The sequence below is a fragment of the Carcharhinus amblyrhynchos genome, chromosome 15, assembly GCF_965287045.1.
Source record: "Carcharhinus amblyrhynchos chromosome 15, sCarAmb.v2.hapA, whole genome shotgun sequence".
NCBI classification, from domain to species: Eukaryota; Metazoa; Chordata; class Chondrichthyes; order Carcharhiniformes; family Carcharhinidae; genus Carcharhinus; species Carcharhinus amblyrhynchos.
In genome coordinates this window covers 56,853,091-56,872,612 of record NC_137338.1, presented here as the reverse complement: position 1 = coordinate 56,872,612, position 19,522 = coordinate 56,853,091, and the positions used below count along the sequence as shown (strand labels likewise).

General features: G+C 40.7%; 1 protein-coding gene and 1 long non-coding RNA gene across 3 annotated transcripts in view; one reads left to right on the top strand and one right to left on the bottom strand.

Annotated features, from left to right (window-relative positions):
• The window catches only part of LOC145353337 (uncharacterized), a 25,630-nt gene extending 7,164 nt beyond the window's left edge, over positions 1-18,466 (bottom strand). For both annotated transcript variants that reach the window (XR_013888685.1, XR_013888684.1), the window contains exons 1-3: positions 18,427-18,466; positions 17,320-17,446; positions 111-296 (exon numbers count right to left, since the gene is read on the bottom strand). This is a non-coding gene — a long non-coding RNA (uncharacterized LOC145353337). The remainder of the gene's footprint in view (positions 1-110; positions 297-17,319; positions 17,447-18,426) is intronic.
• The window catches only part of cnksr2a (connector enhancer of kinase suppressor of Ras 2a), a 422,869-nt gene that overhangs the window by 354,119 nt on the left and 49,228 nt on the right, over positions 1-19,522 (top strand). The window contains exons 20-22 of the mRNA XM_080203990.1: positions 14,205-14,275; positions 17,234-17,334; positions 18,406-18,916. Of these exons, the coding sequence (XP_080060116.1) occupies positions 14,205-14,275; positions 17,234-17,334; positions 18,406-18,916 (683 nt within the window). The remainder of the gene's footprint in view (positions 1-14,204; positions 14,276-17,233; positions 17,335-18,405; positions 18,917-19,522) is intronic.

Sequence of the window (19,522 nt, the reverse complement as noted above, 5' to 3'; positions counted from 1 at the left end):
ATTCAGAGCTTCCGTTGCAGCACACCGATGCTCGGTGACTTCTCCTTGTGCTACTGGGGCGTCAGCCATCATTTGCAACGTCATACTGGAGAGCTGCCTTCTATACTTACCCCCTGCCTGGGCTGAGCCACCTCACGCCCAGGGATCCCACCACATGAGGATCCTGCCTCTCTCGTTTCCTGAGCTGGTGACAATGAGTGGGAGATAGGATGGCCTGTCTTCTTCAATGCTTCTTACTGCTCTTTCACCTCTTGCTGTTCCACCCCTGAGCCACCAGGTGGCTGTTTTTTGTGTATCTGAAAAGAGAAAGATGCAAATGTAAGTGATGCGAAGAGATAAGTCAATTAAGGAATATGTACGTGAAGAGAAAAGGATTGGTCTGGAGGTATGTGAAGAGAAAACAAATGATGAAGAGAAATGTAGGTCCCTTACAATCAGAAACAGAGGAATTTATAATGGGGAACAAAAAAATGGCTAACCAACTAAATACATACTTTGGTTCTCTGCTCACAAAGGAGGATACAAATAAAGTACTGGAAATGTTGGGTTTAGTGAGAGGAAGGAATTGAAGGAAATCAGTATTAATAGGAAAATGGTGTTGAGGAAATTGACGGCTGATAAATCCCCAGTGTCTGATAATCTACATCTACTAAGGAAGTAGCCAAGAAATAGTGAATGTATTGGTGGTCATTTTTCAAAATTCAATAGACTCTGGAATATTTGCTTTGGAGTGGAAGATAGCTAATGTAACCCCACTATTTAAAAAGGGAGGTAGAGAGAAAACAGGGAATTATACAGCAGTCAGCCTGACCTAAGTAGTTGGGGAAATGCCGGAGTCCATCATAAAAGACATAATAGCAGAGCACTTGGAAAACAGTGGCAGGATTAGAGAGAGTCAGCGTGGATTTACAAAAGGAAAATGCTTGACAAATGTATTAGAATTCTTTGAGGATGTAACTGGTAGAGTTAATGAGGAGGAGCCAGTGGATGTGGTTCATTTGGGCTTTCAGAAGAATTTCAACAACGTCCCACATAAGAGATTAGCATGTAAAGTTAACAAGCATGGGATTGGGGGTAGTGTATTGAGATGGATAGAAAATTGTTGGTAAATAAACAATGAGTAGGAATAAGTGGGTCAGGCAGTGACTAGTTGGGTACCACAGGGATCGGTGCTAGAATTCCAGCTCTTCACAACATATATTAATGATATAAACGAGGGAATGAAGTGTAATCTCTCAAAGTTTACAGATGACCCAAGACTGGATGGGAGGGTCAACTGTGAGGAGGATGCAGAGATGCTTCTGTGTGATCTGGATAAGATGAATGAGTGGGCAAATGCTTGACAGATGCAATGCAATGAGAATAAATGTGAGGTTATCCAGTTTGGTAGCAAAAACAGGAATATTTCTGAATAATTCTGAGAGACAGGAATGTGCAACTTGACCTGTGTGTCCTTGTACACCAGTCACTGAAAGTAAGCATGCAGGTGTAGCAGGCAGTGAAGAAGGCAAATGGTATATTGGTCTTCATAGCAACAGGATTCAATATAGGAGCAGGGATGCCTTTATAAATTATAAAGGGCCTTGGTGAGACCACACCTGTGTGCAGCTTGGTCTCCTTATCTGAGGAAGGATGTTTTTACTATCGAGGGAGTGCAGTGATGGTTTATCAGACTGATTCCTGGGGCAGTGGGACTGATATGTGAGGATAGATTGAATTGATTAGGATTATATTCACTGGAGTTTAGAGGAATGGGAGCAATCTCATAGAAACCTGTACAACTCTTACAATGAGTGGTCTAGATAGGTGAAGTGACTTTGAAGAAATTGGAAATCGTTTGTAAAGCAGTGAAAGCACTCTTTGAGAGAGAAAGTGCTTTGAATAGCAGTCACTCGGTGGCCATGGCTGGAGTTCTTCAGTGTAACAGATCAAAGCCTCCCCAGCTGATCAGTTCCATTGAGGAAACCCTTCCTGTTGTTTGCTCACCTTAGAAACATTAATGAGTTGGACACATCAGGGAAAAGGTTCCATAGCTGGGAACTCCAAGAATAAAGCATGGCACAATATACTTTTGAACTACCTCAAACACTTAATTACTTATTCACAGATGTAAGGGTGTCCTTCACTTGCCTCTAAACATAAGAACATAAGAAATAGGAGCAGGAGTAGGCCATCTAGCCCTTCGAGCCTGCCCCGCCATTCAATAAGATCATGGCTGATCTGAAGTGGCTCAGTTCCACTTTCCCACTTTCTCCCCATAACCCTTAATTCCCTTGTCTGTCAAAAACCTATCTACCCATGACTTAAATATATTTAGCGAGGTAGCCTCCACCACTTCAACGGGCAGAAAATTCCAGAGATTCACCACCCTTTGAGTGAAGAAGTTCCTCCTCAACTCTGATCTACACTGCCTCCCGCCTTATCTTGAGGCTGTGCCCTCGAGTCCTGCTATCCTTTCTAAGCGGGAAGAATCTCTCTACCTCTACCCTATCCATCCCCTTCATTATCTTATACGTCTCTATAAGATCCCCCCTCATCCTTCTAACAACGGGTACAGACCCAGTCTATTTAGTCTGTCTTCATAGTCCAACCCCCTCATCTCCGGTATCAGCCTAGTGAACCTCCTCTGCACTCCCTCCAAGGCCAAAATATCCTTGTGCAAGTGCGGCGACCAAAACTGCACAAAGTGCAGTCTAATGTCACCCTGAAATCCAGAAGATGACGGGTTCATACCAGGACCCCAACCCAAGCACCACCAGCTCGAGAACATACTTCTCACCATCTGGGAAAACTCTGCCCAGTATCTTTTAGGATTAGCTTTGACATTGATTTTTAAACCTCAGTTTGTTTCTCCAAATAAGCAGTCAAAGCACTTAAGAAGAAAACTTGAAGCAGTGTCAGTGAGAGGCAGCCTCTCCGAGGAACTCAGAATGCATATTTGAATGCATTTCTTCAGAGTGAGTGAAGTCCTTATGCTAATAATTTAGTATACATGATTTTGGGGAAAGTGAAATTGAACATTTGAAAGACATGTAGGTGATAGTGATGAATACACTGGGTGTGGCTAGATAAGCGTTCCATTTTTGTCTGAAATCTTCATCAAACAAAATGCCTATTAGTGATTTTAGTAGAAGAGAAAGGTAGTTATTATAGCAGCTAGTTAGGAATAATCACTTTGAGGACCATAGTTAAATTTTTCATGCAAAATGAAATAATGTGACAGGATCATTTAATCTGTCTCAAGACTGTCTCTATTCTGGGAGCTGTACATCTTTCTGCTATTTTGCTTTATTCTAATCAGGAACCTAGCAGTTAACATTTTCAATTTAGAGTTGGGAGAAATTTTTCAAACTAGAAAATAGATTTGGCCCTTGAAGAATTAATCCGACTGCATGTGGCCTAACCAACCTTCTGTATAACTGCAACAGCATAAACCAACTTTTATACTCTATCATTTTTTTAAGTTGTATGTAGCAAGGTGAACACAAATTCTTCACTCATCACTGATTTTATTCAGTAACTGTCAATGCAATGTCAGTGATGCTCAGTTAATTTGGCCATAAGTGCAAATGACAAAACTGTAAATGTGCTGTGCTTTGTCAGTCACATGAGTTTTACAAATTTCATATTTTCCTGGTCTCAGTGGGATCATATATTGTCCCTTCCCATGTTTTCTCCATAGTTTTCTCCTCTCCTGTATTTGAAGTGCAGGCTCATGTTGGGATGTAATTTCATTGGCGCATTATTCCCTTCAGCTTGCTGTGTGAACCTTGACAGTAAACATGGACAAAACACCTGAAGCTACGTTCAATCCTGTTGAAATTCAATTGCTGATCAAGTGAAAGAATTGAAGGGGAAACCAGCAGTCAGATCAACAAGCTCTAGGAAAATGAGTAATGGTAAAGCAGATGTTCAACAGATGTGAGCAAATGTATAAAATAAAATTGTGGAAGACCACAAAAAAGGAACAAGTTCAGTGAGAAAAGAGCAGAGGGAATTTTAAGCTGGGAAAGAGCAGTAGAATCAAACTGTTCTTCATTTTATAGTTGTGGTTTTGGTCCTTGATTTGTCCTCATTTGGTTCAGACTGTGAAACAAAACAAGAAACAAAGAACAATACAGCACACAAACAGGCCCTTCGGCCCTCCAAGCCTGCACCGATCATGTGTTCCTAACTAGACCATCCGTTTGTATCCCTGTATTCCCAGTATGTTCATGTGGCTATCTGGATAAGTCTTAAATGAGCGTGTCTGCCTCAACCACCTTGCTTGGTAGTGCATTTGCAGGCGCCCACCACCCTCTGTGTAAAATTCATGCCCACATATCTGTATTGAAACTTGTCCCCCTTATCTTGAACTTGTGACTCCTTGTGTTTGTCATTTCTGACCTGGGAAAAAGCTTCCAACTGTTCGCCCTATCTATGCCCTTCATAATTTTATAAACTTCTATTAGGTCGCCCCTCAACCTCTGTCTTTCCAGGGAGAACGACCCTAGTTTACTCAATCTCAACTCATAGCTAATATCATCCATACCAGGCCACATCCTGGTAAACCTTTTCTGCACTCTCTCTAAAGCCTCTTCGTCCTTCTGGTAGTGTGGCAACCAGAACTGGATGCAGTATTCCAAATGTGGCCTAACCAATGTTCGATATAACTGCAACAGCATATGCCAACTTTTATACTCTATGCCCCCTTCCAATAAAGGCAAGCATGCCATATGCCTTCTTCGCCACCTTTTCCACCTATGCTGTCACCTTTAAGGATCTGTGGGACTTGCACACCTAGATCCCTCTGTGTCTATACTCCTGATGGTTCTGCCATTTATTGTATAGCTCCCCCTGCATTAGATCTATCAAGATGCATCACTTTGCATTTCTCTGGATTAAATTCCATCTGCCATTTCTGTGCCCAATTTTCCAGCCTATCTATATCCTGCTGTATTCTCTGACAATGTTCATTGTTACCCACAACTCCAGCAATCTTTGTGTCATCCACAAACTTATTAATCAGACCAGCTACATCTTCTTCCAAATCATTTATGTTTATCACAAACAGCAGAGGTCCCAGTACAGAGCCGTGCAGAACGCCACTCGTGACAGACCTCCAATCAGAAAAAGACCCCTCCACTGCTACCCTCTGTCTTCTATGGCCAAGTCAGTTCTCCACCCATCTAGCTAGTTCACCTTTGATCCCGTGAGATTTAACCTTTTGCACCAGCCTGCCATGAGGGACCTTGTCAAATGCTTTACTAAAATCCATGTAGACAACATCCACGGCCCTTCCCTTGTCAACGATTTTTGTCACCTCCTACTGTGGTAGGATGTGGTGTGTGCAAAGCCGTTGATTATGTTATTTTACATTTGAAAGGGATTTTGTGAGTAAAATAATTGCACTTGTCCAGAGACCTTCAAACACGGCATAAGTTGAATGATTACAATTTTCTTCAAATGACCCAGAATTTTGGGAGTCCCCAGAAGTGGGGACCCACAAGAAATGATCCAGCATGAGACTCCCCAGAGTTCGGGCCTTGGACCTCATTCGAATGGAATTGACATAGTGACAGAAGGCTGGCGATCAAGAGGCATACAGGATTGGTCACTGCTGGCATCACTCTGATATAGGCATTTCCTTTAGGCCAACAAATCATGGGGTCAGAGAAAGGAGACAAGAGCCATGAATGGAATTAATAGGGGCTAGAATTGAGGGAGATGGGGACAGAGGGCAGTGAAGTTTGAGTGGGTGGCAATAAGTTGGGCATGTAGAGTTGGGAGTCCAAGCTGAAAACTTTAATGGCTTGTCAGAGTTCAGTAAGGGAAGGTCGAGAAATTGTGAATACATCTGAAAAAACTTAAATAAATAGAAGTCACTTAACATTCTTAAACTTTTTTATGCTGGCATTGCATTTTGTGCAGTGGTGGAGTGTCAGAACACATCACGGTTTTGTTTAGGGTACCCACATAATGAATACTGCAGTATAAAGCAAAAGGAAGATACTAACCCCCCTGGGTTTCTCTTATTTTGAAGAGAGAGAGGTAAAGCATAGTGCTTAGTTATTGATCAAGTCAAGTGCTCACAAGAAAAACAAAAAATATGGACTGTCGGAACATAAGAGAGGGAATAGGTCATTCAGCCGTTTAAGCTTGTTCTGCCATTCACTAAGATCATGGTTGATCTTTTCCCTCAGCTACACCTTCCTACGCTATCCCCAAATCCTTTGATTCTCTTAGTACTAAAAATCGATTGCGTATACTTGATGACTGAGCATATATAACTCCCTGGAGTAGAGAAGGTCCACAACCTTTAGAGTAATAAAACTTTTCCTCATCTCAGTCCTAAATGGTTGATCCCTTGCTCTGAGACTGTAATCCCTAATTTTGTCAGACAGGACAACATTCTTCCTGCAGCAACCCCATTATTAAGAATGAGATCACTTCTCATTTCTTCTAAATGGACAGAAATATTAATCTTGTTTCCTCAATTTCTCTTCATGGACAATTGTCCTCATCCCAACAATCAGTTAAATGAACCATTGCTCACTGCTTCTCAGGCAAATTTATCTCTCTTTTTAGAACTGGACGTAGTCCAGGTGTGGCCTTACCAAAGCTCTATGCATTTCCCATAGGTCTTCCTTACTCTAATTTTCCAAAACATCTGTAAAGAAGATTAATATAGCATTTGCTTTCCTAATTGCTGTACCTGCAGATTCACTTTCTGTGATTTATGTTCTAGAAAATCCAGGTCCCATTGAATACCAATATTTCCCAGTCTCACCATTTAAAAATATCCTTTTTTTTATATTTCTTATATTTATTTTATATTTTCCAACAATGTGGATAATTTCACATTTCTCTACACTATATTCCATAGGCCACAATCTTGCTCATTTACCTGTCTAAATCCTTTTGCAGCCCCTTTGTGTACTCCTTACAACTTACTTCAAAAGTAAGGGCAAAAAGAGCAATGAATTGACAGATTATTTTAATGAGGCAATTAACAGAACCTGTTCTTGAGGAACAGAATTGCTTACATTCATCAATGTTAGAAGCATGCCACCAGAGCTGTTACATGGTGGTGTAGATTTTATGATAACGCCATTGCATATTTTCCCTTGAGTACAGTAGAATTCTTGTAAAGGAAAATAAATTCAGTCAACCAGCCTGTACAACAATATATTAAATATCAAACTGCCTCACAGTTGACAAACAGTAACTACATTTAATTTGAAAGGAGAACCTTGTACTGATAAATGTCCATATATTTACATAATCCAAGATATCTCTTATTTATGTAAAAATAATAGATGGGAGACAGTTAAAAAGCTGTAACGCAGCATGAAATTCAGATACGACTTACACGTCCTGGTAATGAATTCTGCTAACAAATCCCTTTGGTATATTTGTTAGTTGAGGTGATATTGCTAATATGAAGACTTAAAAATTATAATTGGCTGTAAAAGGCCCTTGCATTTATCAACGTCATTAATTCTGAAGGGAATTCATGCGCAATCGTTCATTTGTTGCCTCGATTAAATAGAATCATCTAAGCTCTGAAATTCTCTCCCTAAACTCTCCGAATATCTTTCCTCACTTTTTTGACCAAGCTTTTGATCCTAATATCTCCCGCATTGCCTGGTGTCAGTTTTTTACATGGGCATGTAGCCCCATGGAATGTTCTACTAAATTGAAGGCACTATATAAATGTAAATTGTTGTTGATACCAATCCATTGGTCATCAAACATAAATTGGGGTAAATTTTAACCCATACAAATGGTGGGTATGGGTCAGGTGGGATGTGAAAATAAAATATCTCAAATCCAGCCTCAACCCACTAATTTCCAGCCTTAATCGAGACCGGACGAGAAACCAGATAGCCAATCCATTCACAGGATGTTGACCATTCAATTTAATGTATTAATGAGGTTAATTGTCCCAGATACTATCTCGCTTCCAACTGCAGTGAGGACCTATTGTGTTTTCTAAACCTCAGGGAAACCAACAGCTAAAGCGAGGTGAGGAATACTGCATGAATGAATTAGGAGCTTTTCCAGTTCTGTCAATGGGCCAGGAAGGCAGGGGTTCTTCCTCTCAGAGTCCCCAACAGACACTGTGATCTGACAGCTGCATCTGCACGCTCCAACCCCCTGATCAACCTCCCCTCCCCCCACCATCTCTCACCGACCCACATTATCAATCCCCATCCCTAATAACCATACTACCTCACAAATGTCTTTTAGGGAAGGCTGTCATTATCTGGTCTGGCCTGTATGTGACTCCAAACTCAAGCCAATGCAGTTAACCCTTAAATGCTCTCTGAAATGGCCCTGAAAACATTCCAGACCTGAAGGATTCTGTGTTGGCTCTCTGAGGACAAATAAGGGTTGGAATTTATGGCTGTTTCAGATGGAATTATAGCCAAGCTTTTGTAATGAAGAAATAAAATCCTGCAGGTCAAAGAAATTAACTTCTCTTCACTATCTGAGATCACTTTCTTTTTGAAGCAGGCATGTTTACTTTTGCCAGACGAGATCTCTCCCAGTGTTGGTCTTAGACTGAGTTACTGGTCTGTTCGTGAGGATCAATAAGATAGTAGCACCCTCTCCAGCCAGTTTCAAACATGTGATGACAATATCAATATTCCATTGTCCACACAATGAATTCAAGCTGATGCAATTGACACAGAATAGGAAAATGTTTGATATCCTACTTAAATTAAGTATACAGGCACATGAACGTATAAGCAAAATGTGGTCAGACACACTACACTCTGAAACCCAGTGACCAAGCAAAAAATGCTACTCAATACAATATTTGTGGATGTCTCATCAAATCCTTCAGATGCTCGTCACACTGAAAGCTGACTGGTCTCACTGAAACTCTGACTTTCACATGAGTGTTTCCAAACTCCACTCTCAAAGAAAACGCTGTGAAATCTTCTCCTACACAAGGCTTTTTCTTGGATGTTTTCACCAAGGATCCACCTCCAGGATTTCAGTCTCCTTTTAGTATTCCTCAGCCCTGATCTCCACATGCATTCAAGCTTCCGTACAATCTCTGAGGTACACAGCCATGCCAACAGAACACCACTGCTTCACAGGATGTATTAAGGTTTTACCAAACCTCTGATTTACTTCAGATGTCTGCTTCTCAACAGCCCACTTTAAAACTGGTTTCTGTAGCTGTCTGTTTAACTCCAAGTCCTTTCTCTGCTTTTTACTATAATTTCACCAAACAACTTCTTGTTCTTTGTCCCTTAACTTAACTGCCTTCCCGAGATATACTTTTGTCCCCACTGCCTGGTTTCTGGGACTTTTTTTTTGGAAAAGTGCTTTCTGCAGTTCCCTCATCATGTGTCCGACTTCTTCTGGAGCTAACTTGCAACTAATTCAAAAGTTCTTTCTGCCCCAGAGTGTCCCTATTTGTTTTCAGGTTATAAATCCTCATTACCATATATACAACTAAATCAAACTGATGTCATTAACCCTTTCAACTACAGTAACACAAAATCAAACTTACTTAAGGCTATGCCTTATTTCTAATAATGACAAATTCTAATATAAATTACTTAAATCTACCCCTGTTTCCTGGCACACTTCAGAAACTTTGACATGTTAGGCAGCACTCTATGGAGAGAGAAACAGAGTTAATGCTTCAGTTCAATGACCTGTCATCAGAACTCTACGTGCAACCTGATGGGTGGGATTTATCATGCAACCCGTCACATGTTTCACTTTGGTGATAGGCAGCCCGCCATTGACCTGAGATGAAATCTTCTGGTCCAGATGTTATTGAGGGGTTTTCCTTGAATGCACCCTGCCACTGTTTTCATTGTAAAACAAGATTGTATATAGGTGGCATTGGTTATATATATAATGCATAGGATACCACTTTAGCCATGGAAGCGGTTTAATTAAGAATAAAAAGAAATGAAACTGCTGATTTTTATTTTGAATTCTTTGTGCTGAACTAATTGGTTTGCATCCAGTTAGATAAGGGAATTCTGTTAGCATTAGCACTGTGGCTCCACATTACTGGCATGTAAGTAAACCATTAAATTAAGTCTTAATAAGCATTATCACATAAATTAAACCAAAGCAAAATTAGGTCACCTGGAATTTTCCTGTGAATTGTCCCCATTGCAGGCTCTAACTTTGGCTGTTTATATCATTTCTCCAGGAGTTTGTTAAAATTGCAGTGCAGACCCAAGAGGAAGTTCTGCCCCTGTATGTTTTATATGGATCATACTTCTGAATTTTAATAGATAGCTGAGGATGATTGAGTATGACTTTGAAGGAGGTATGCACGTAGTTCTTTTTCAAAGTTATTCCAACCATACAATGGCAGGAATTTTTGAGAGTTGTTCAGGAGGCACAACACAAATTCATCCCAAGGAGGAGGAAAGATGCTCAGGGGAGGATGAAGCATCCATGGCTGATGAGGGAAGTCAAGGTCTGCATAAAAGCAAAAGAAAAAGCATACAAAATGGCAAGAATAAGTGGGAAGCCAGAGGATTGGGAAGCCTTTAAAAGTGAGCAGAGGACAACTAAAAAAGCAATAACGGGGAGAAGATGAAATATGAATGTAAGCTAGCTAGTAATATAAAAGCAGGTAGGAAGAGTTTTTTTTTAATATATAAAAGGTAAGAAAGAGGCAAAAATAGTCACTGGACCACTGGAAAATGAGGCTGGAGAAGTAATAATAGGAAACAAAGCAATGGCAAAGGAACTGAATAGTTATTTTGTATCAGTCTTCATGGTGGAAGACACCAGTGGGATGCCAGAGCTCCAAGAGAGTCAGGGGGCACAGGTGGATGCAGTGGCCATCACTTAGGAGAAGGTTCTGGGAAAACTGAAAGGGCTGAAAGTGGATAAGTTACCTGGACCAGATGGACTACACCCCAGGGCTCTAAAAGAGATAGCTGAGGAAATTGTGGAGGCATTAGTGTTGATTTTTCAGGAATCACTGGAGGCATGGAGAGGACTGGAAAATAGCAAATATACCACCATTGTTTAAGAGGGGAAAAAGGCAGCAGATGGAAAATTATAGGCCGATTAGCCTCACTTCAGTCTTTGGCAAGATTTTAGAATTCATTATTAAAGATGAGATCACAGAGTACTTGGAAGTGCATGATAAAGTAGGACTGAGTCAACACGGCTTTGTCAAGGGGAGGTCATGTTTGTTAGAGTTCTTTGAGGTAATAAGGAAGTTGGATAAAGGGAAACCAGTGGATGTGATTTACTTAGATTTCCAGAAGGCCTTTGACAATGTGCTGCATAGGAGACTGTTAAAAAAATTAAGTGCCCATGATGTTAAGGGTAAGATCCTGGCATGGAGAGAGGATTGGTTGACTGGCAGAAAGCAGAGAGTGGGGAAAAAGGGTTCTTTCTCAGATAAATGGTGTGCCTCAGGGATCAGTGCTGGGACCACAACTTCTCACAATATACATTAACGATTTGGGGGAAGGAACTGAAGGCACTGTTGCTAAATTTGCAGATAATACAAAGATACGTAGAGGGACCAATAATATTGAGGAAGCGGGGGACTGCAGAGAGACTTGGACAGGCTAGGAGAGCGGGCAAATAAATGACAAATGGAATACAATGTGGAAAAGTGAGGTTATGCACTTTGGAAGGAGGAATGGAGGCATAGATTATTTTCTAATTGGGAAAATGCTGAGGAAATCAGAAACACAAAGGGACTCGGAAGTCATTGTTCAAGATTCTCTTCAGGTTAAAGTGCAGGTTCAGTCAACAATTAGGAAGGCAAATGCAATGTTAGCATTCATGTTGAGAGGATTAGAATACAAGGGCAGGGATGTACTTCTGAAGCTGTATAAGGCTCTGGTCAGATCCCATTTGGAGTACTGTGAGCTGTTTTGGGCTCCATATTTAAGGAAGGATGTGCTAGCCTTGGAAAGAGTACAGAGAGGCTCACAAGAATGATCCCCGGAATGAAGAGCTTGTCTTATGAGGAACGGTTGAGGACTGACTCTGGGTTTATGCTCGTTGGAGTTTAGCAGGATAAGGGGGGATCTCATTGAAACTTACAGGATGCTGCGAAGCCTGGACACAGTGGACATGGAGAGGATGTTTCTACTAGTAGAACCAGAGGGCACAACCTCAGGCTGAAGGGATGATCCATTAAAACAGAGATGAGGAGGAATTTCTTCAGCCAGAGAGTGGGTGAATCTGTGGAACTCTTTGTCGCAGAGGGCTGTGGAGGCCAGGTCATCTATCTTAGACAGATTTAGATAGGTTCTTGATTAATAGGGGGGGCAGGGCTTATGGAGAAAAGGCAGGACAATGGGGTTGAGGAAAATATCAGCCATGATTGAATGGTGGAGCAGATTCTATGGGCCAAGTGGCCTAATTCTCCTTCAATGTCTTATGGTCTAAATCATTCGTATTTATGTTACTACCATTTAACTGAACATATTAGGCTTTTACATTGACTTACGCGGTGTGCGTAGGCAGGAATGTTGCATGGGGTAGGAGATGGGGTGCTTGGGGAGCAGTGGGGATGGTGAAGAGTTCTCATCAGGAATCCAGGAATGGTAATCTACATTTCCCCTGTGCTGTGGTGTCTTAACTCCCAAAGTGTACATTTTTCTTCAAAAGTGGATCTCCATTCAGATGTCAGATTAACAGACTTGGTTCCCTGTTGAATGGGGAGTACTCTATATGAGCTGTAGCCACAGAAGCAGACAGGGATGCTGCAGCTGAGAGAATGCGAACAAAGAAGGCAGAACCTGATCCCCAATCCTGAAAAGCCAGGTTTGATCCCCAATCCCAAAGAGTTCTGGCGCCAGGAGAGGCATTCCAATCCAGAGCAAAGGGTGTGGAGTTCATCTTTCAAGTCCTGACCAGAGATGGGGGAGTCCAGCAAAAGGGAAAAGAATAAGTCCTGAGGATGGGGACTGACCCATTGATCACCTTAATCCACAAGCAGTGTTGTCAAGTCACTTGACTCTAAGCTATACGTGCATTACTGCACCAATTGGGTTTCCCATGGCCTGAGAAACCCAGTTGCACAGTTTTAAAACAGGAAAACAAGTTAAATGTGAGGTCTACAGCTTCATTATAATATGGAGAAGGCCAACTCACCTCATGGGAGTAAATTGATCACCGGCCCCCTATTGTATTTCTGTTAAACATTGAAGTTGGCACATTGGGGTTAGGTTTGGGTTTCTTTTTAATTTTTCATGTATCACCTGATCCCATCAACCTGCTCTGCCCCTTAAACTTTAAAACAGTCAACTTTGCCACCATCAGTCCTTTGTTTGGAAAGTAATTGTTTGGATTAGCATGGCTGTACAGTTTTTTCATAATGAATGACATATCAAGTAGTGAAGTACTACAAGTTGTGGTAAATTCTGCATTGCTTTTCTGCATTCATTTAATATTCATATAGTGCATGACAAAAACTGAGGCAATTTTGCTTCCGGTGGCAATGTATTGAAAACAATATTATTCTGTCCATTGAGAGACTGAACAATTGAGCCTGACCACACATAAAGCATATTTCCTAACTAAACGCTAGGTATTTCCTCAACTTACCAAGTACGTCACAGGAACCAGAAAATAAAGAATTAATGTGAAGCTTTCGTACCCATTGTTGTTTTGATAGTTTGGGGCAATAGAATCTGCCATCTATTGGACGAAAAGGGATTGGTTTAGATTAGTGGGTCATTGTTTTTTAACTGGTCGGCGCAACATCGTGGGCCGAAGGGCCTGTTCTGCGCTGTAATGTTCTATGTTCTATGTTCTATCTAAAAAGTATAGATAATTCCAGAGCACTTTTGAGTTTCGAGTTGAACTAATTCTGTAAAATAAATGCAGCATAAAATTGCTATCTGAAGGTTGTAGTTTGGACAAGATATCATTTCCATTTGGTGCATTTGAATGAAAGCAATGCACAAGTAGAATTAGCAGTGCCTGCCATGTCTCGATACTGTAAGCCACATACATTCGGGCCAAGTGGTTGATGAATAAAAGCATCTAAAACCGTGTACTTCACAGCCAACAAAATAAATCACGGCACGTGGTCTAGCAATTCATTATTTCATCTTGCAACTAAACTTCGAAACCAAAGTGCAGAGGAGCTAAACTACCTATTTGCTTGTTTGTCTTTATTTAAAGTCCCTTCATAAATGTCCTACTATCTTCAGAGGGGTAATTAATCATGTGACTTCCTTTTTAATTATTAACAGGTGGTTGAGCAGGCTTGGCTTAGCTACAGTGGGATATGCAGAAAAAGAACAACGGCTCAGACAAGACCAAGGTACAGTAATGTAACTATGTACAATGTAACAGTGTCCGATAGTAATATACTCAATATCAGTGAACCTTTAGACATGGATCTTATGTGTAACATTGTGGTGGTAATTTTAACCTATCGGTTCATCCATTACTCCTGTCCTTGCTGAGCATAATCAGCTCCCAGCCCAGCAACACCTCAGTTTTAAAACTCTTATTCTTGTTTTCAAATCTCTCCATTGTCTCACCACTCACCACAAAGTCCTTGTAATCACTTTGAGCCCCACATCCATCTGAAATCTCAGCACTTCTTCAATGCTGGCATCTTTCTTACCCCAAATTTGAATTGCTCCAGCTCTAGTGGTCATGCCTTCAGCTGTATGTTCCTACAAGACATTTCTCTGCCTCTCTTTTTTCCTTTAAGACCCTCCTTTAAATCCTGCCCTAAGTCATGTGGTTCAATACCAAATTTTGTTTGCTCATAAGAACATAAGAAATAGGAGCAGGAGTAGGCCATCTAGCCCTTCGAGCCTGCCCCGCCATTCAATAAGATCATGGCTGATCTGTCGTGTCTCAGTTCCACATTCCCGCCCTCTCCCCATAACCCTTAATCCCCTTGCCTATCAATAACCTATCAAACCGCGTCTTAAATATATTTAGCGAGGCAGCCTCCACCACTTCAACGGGCAGAGAATTCCAGAGATTCACCACCCTTTGAGTGAAGAAGTTCCTCCTCAACTCCGTTCTAAACCGCCCCCTCTTTATCTTGAGGCTGTGCCCTCTAGTCCTGCTGTCCTTTGAGTGGGAAGATCCTCTCCACCTCTATCCTATCCATCCCATTCATCATCTTATATGTCTCAATGAGATCTCCCCTCATTCTTCTAAACTCCAACGGGTACAAGCCCAGTCTACTCAGCCTCTCCTCATAGTTCAACCCCTCAACTCCGGTATCAGCCTAGTAAACCTCCTCTGCGCTCCCTCCAAGGCCAAAATATCCTTGCATAAGTGCAGCAACCAAAACTGCACACAGTACTCCAGCTGTGGCCTCACCAGTGCCCTGTACAGTTGCAGCAAGACCTCCCTACTTTTATATTCAATCCCCCTCGCTATGAAGGCCAGCATCCCATTCGCCTTCCTGACCACCTGCTGCACCTGCAGTGCTCCAATGAAGCAACTTGGGATGTTCTACGAGAATAAAGGTGCTATATAAATGCAGGAAAATGGAAGGTACTGGATTACACTCCATTCAATCTTAATTTCTAATGGCTGCAGTTCTGATTCCATTAGTTCTCCATTACACAGTTCAGGTTAAAATTAGTCCTTTATATGGTTACACAAGTACTCAGGCATTGCACCCAAATGTCAGTTGAATGTCTGGCTTATGATTTTTGAAATGTAAATAGTGAAATAGGATGTAATAGGGATTTTCCAGCCGTACGCATCCTAAGACCGTCCTAAGTTCCACCCGAGGTCAATGGACCTTTAAATGATTCGCCAAATTTTCTGTCTTGGCCCTGACGATTCCCATGGCAGGTTCAGAAAATCTCTGTGATTTTGAATTTTCAAAATTTGCCTCGACATAAAGGTAACAAAGAATAATGCAGCATGTGTTACAAAAAGTGTTAAAGCAACTTGAAACAAAGCTTTATCCCCACTCTCTGCCTTCTGCCAGTCAGCCAGTCCTCTATCCATGCCAGGATCTTACTCTTAACACCATAGGCTTTTAACTTATTTAACAGTCTCCTATGTGGCATGTTGTCAAAAACCTTCTCGAAATATAAATAAATCAGGTCCACTGGTTCTCCTTTATCTAACTTCCTTGTTACATCCTTAAAGAATTCTAACAGATTTGTCAGACATGACCTCCCCTTGGCCAAGCCATGCTGACTGAGTCCTATTTTATCGTACACTTCCAAGTACTCTGTGATCTCATCTTTAATAATGGACTCTAAAATCTTGCCAATGACCAATGTCAGGCTAGCTGGCCTATAATTTCCTGTCTGCTGACTCCCTCTCTTCTTAAATAGTGGTGTTGCGTTACCTACTTTCCAGTCCTCTGAGAATCCCTCTGCCTTCAGTGATTCCTAAAAATCACCACCACTGCCTCCACAATTTTCTCAGCTTTATCTTTCAGAACCCTGAGGTGTAGTCCATCCAGTCCAGGTGATTTATTCACCTTCAGACCTTTCAATTTCCCTAGAACCTTCTCCTTAGTGATTGCCATCTATGCCCCCTAGAGCTTCTCCTGGAGCTCCGACATTCTACTAGTGTCTTCCGTCATGAAGATGTTAGGAAACTGCAAGGGGAGGAAGTGTGGGAATAAAACAAAAAGGAAAGGTTGGTGATAGGGAGAAAGATAGGAGAGATTAAAAGGCAAAAAGGTTGATGATACAAAGCCAAATGGAGTGGCAATGGAACAAGAAACAAAAGTTTTGTATCTAAAGAAAGTGTGACTGGCACAGTCATGATCAGATGCTGTCCAAAACAAAAAAAAAGGAAAACGAGAGTAAAACTAAAACCAGTAAAAAAAAAGTCAAATGTCTGGCCTGTGTCCACAAGCAGTGGAGTGTAAGTCTGGAAATGAAGCCAGTCAGTTGACATTAAAAACATCGTGAATAACTGAAGGCCTATCTCTGGGCAATCTCTGGGCTCGGGCTTTCCTTCTTTAGTATATAGTGCACAAATTAAAAGTAATGAACACTCAACAAATTGCTACAAACTATACGATGCAAATCTTAAAGTCAAGTCTGTCACAGATATGTAGTTCTGAACGATGACCATACAAAACAGCTGTAGGGTTTATGGTGTATTATGTGCATATTCAGTAAAATTACTGCCTTATGATTGAACAAACTTCCTTGGAAATTTATGTGTAAAACATTTGCACTTAGCTGTCATGAACTATACCAGAAAACATACAAGGTGTATGGTAAATTCTAAATGTTACTCTGTAGTTTATTTAGCAATTATTTTATCCTGGTAGATTATTGGAGTGAAAGTGAACAAGAGGATGCAGACACCCCATCAACTCCCAAGCAAGAGAGTCCGCCACCTCCTTATGACACTTACCCTCGAGCGCCTTCAGTAAGTTTTGTTTCATATCTTTGCTTTGTGTTGTGATAGGGACGTCTGTGGCTTCTACCAATTTCCCCCGATGGCATCAGTTGGTTACAAACGTCAAAACTCACACCACAGCCTTCAAAGAAACTTGAACAGATTACTAAGATTAGAAAGCACAAACAATATGAGCTTGTAAAAAGTGTTAATTTTCAATTTATTTGCATATTCTCTGCCTGCAGGACCTGAAAAATTATTTTGGTTTTAATTAAGCATTGACTTAACTGGACTATATGTTTGTAATCAATTTAAATTCATCACGCTATCATAGACAAAGATAGCTGTAAATTTTGGATTGACTTTGGAATGACATCAAGCCAATATTGTAATCAAAATGCTTATTTCAAAACCACTTAAAAAGATAGTGAATCAATGTGTATTTAAATTCATTAATCTGTTGGCAGATCAAAAAAAATTCTCCCTCCATTAAACCAATGAAGGTTGTAAACTTTTGCCATGAGCACCTTCTCACTTTAAAGAAAACCTACAAATATTACTGTAATTGGTACTCAAATATAAGGAATAGCTTTAATGTTGCAACATTAACCTTCAAACGCAATATACATTAAACATGACTTCTAAAAACATTTAAATGTTTAAGCTCATTCTGAACATTTTTCCTTCTATTTTTAGGCATATTATAAATTTCATGTTTATTGCCAAAAGCTAGACCCATTCCACCTATTTAATATTTATTTACCTTTTCCCTAAATTTTCAGTATTTTAAATTCTGATTCATGTTTCACATTGTTGATTTTATAGATGGAAGCAACTGTGAAATTTACTGTTTAATTAAAAAGGAATTCCAAGATCGAACAATAAAATGTTGAAGAATCAAAGAATAACATTTTCAGTGAATTGATAGGCAATAGCGTTAAAACTGTGCTTGTTACATTATAGTAAAATGATAATCCTCTTTGGTAATTAAAAGCAGTTATTGAGAGGTGAGAGATATGGCCTTATTCTTAATATTTTGATCAAGTGCAAAGCACAATTACTGTTTATATTTGTTACTGATCATAATGTTGTTATTTTAAGGTGAACTGTGCTAGTCCGTACCTTGAACCTAAGCATAATAGACTGTCCTCTACGGAAACCTCCCATTCTCATTCATCCCATGAAGAATTCCGACCAGAACAAGCAGGAGGTACTGAGTCACCCATTCGCAAACCAGGGGCTTGGGAACGACGTTCGTGGCAGGATCTAATAGAAACTCCACTGACCAGTTCAGGGCTGCACTATCTCCAGACTCTCCCTCTTGAGGATTCTGTGTTTTGTGAAGCAGGCTTACCAACACCAGAACATCGGAGACAGTCAACTTTACCAGCTCAAAGGTGCCAGATCCAGGATCACTATGGACCTTTCCCATTAGCAGAGGGTGAACGGTGGCCAGGAATAAGTGGCGGGGTGGGTAAACCGCGCAGTTTCACACTACCTCGAGATGGTGGATTCAGTCATTCCTGTCACAGTTCCTCAATCTGTGTCCCTGGAGCTCAGGCCGAACTGATTCAGAAAGAAGACATTAAAGAAGAAAAGCAAGAGGAAAATGGTAAGGAGCATAAACTTAACAGGTCAAATTAAAAAGTGCAATTCCTTAAATCTCAAATGTTGTTATCCACTTAAAAACTTGCAGAATTTTGAAGAGCGGAAGTTTCTGCTAGGGAGTAGTTTTCAAAGCAAGTAAGATTAAATTAGATGTTCAGCAAGGATCAGAAGTAAAACTCCATTGAATTTTTCAGTAAAATTGACTGAGGTGACTTATTCTCCCTGTACACACAAGCATGTTTCAAGAAAAGATTGGTAAGCCCCTTCTTCATCATGATTTATAATTTAGCAACAGAAAACCCAGATAAAGTGTTCTGTTGTGGAATCTTCTTGAGATGCTGATGGCTAATGTGCGGTAAACCAGAGAACATAGGTACATTTAAATAATTACTTCACTGAAATTTAGAGGACGAACCAGTATAATCCAAACAGTAATCAGCACTATGGTCAGAATCCTTTTGGTGAGGCTTGAGTGAAAATCAATATTGCCCATTCATGTGGTTATATGATTTCACTGTCTTGTACATATCTCCGTCAATATGATCACTTGGAAAAGCTGGCAAGCGCAGAGAATTCCTGAATGCACCAGTGCTGTGAAGGCATACTTTCA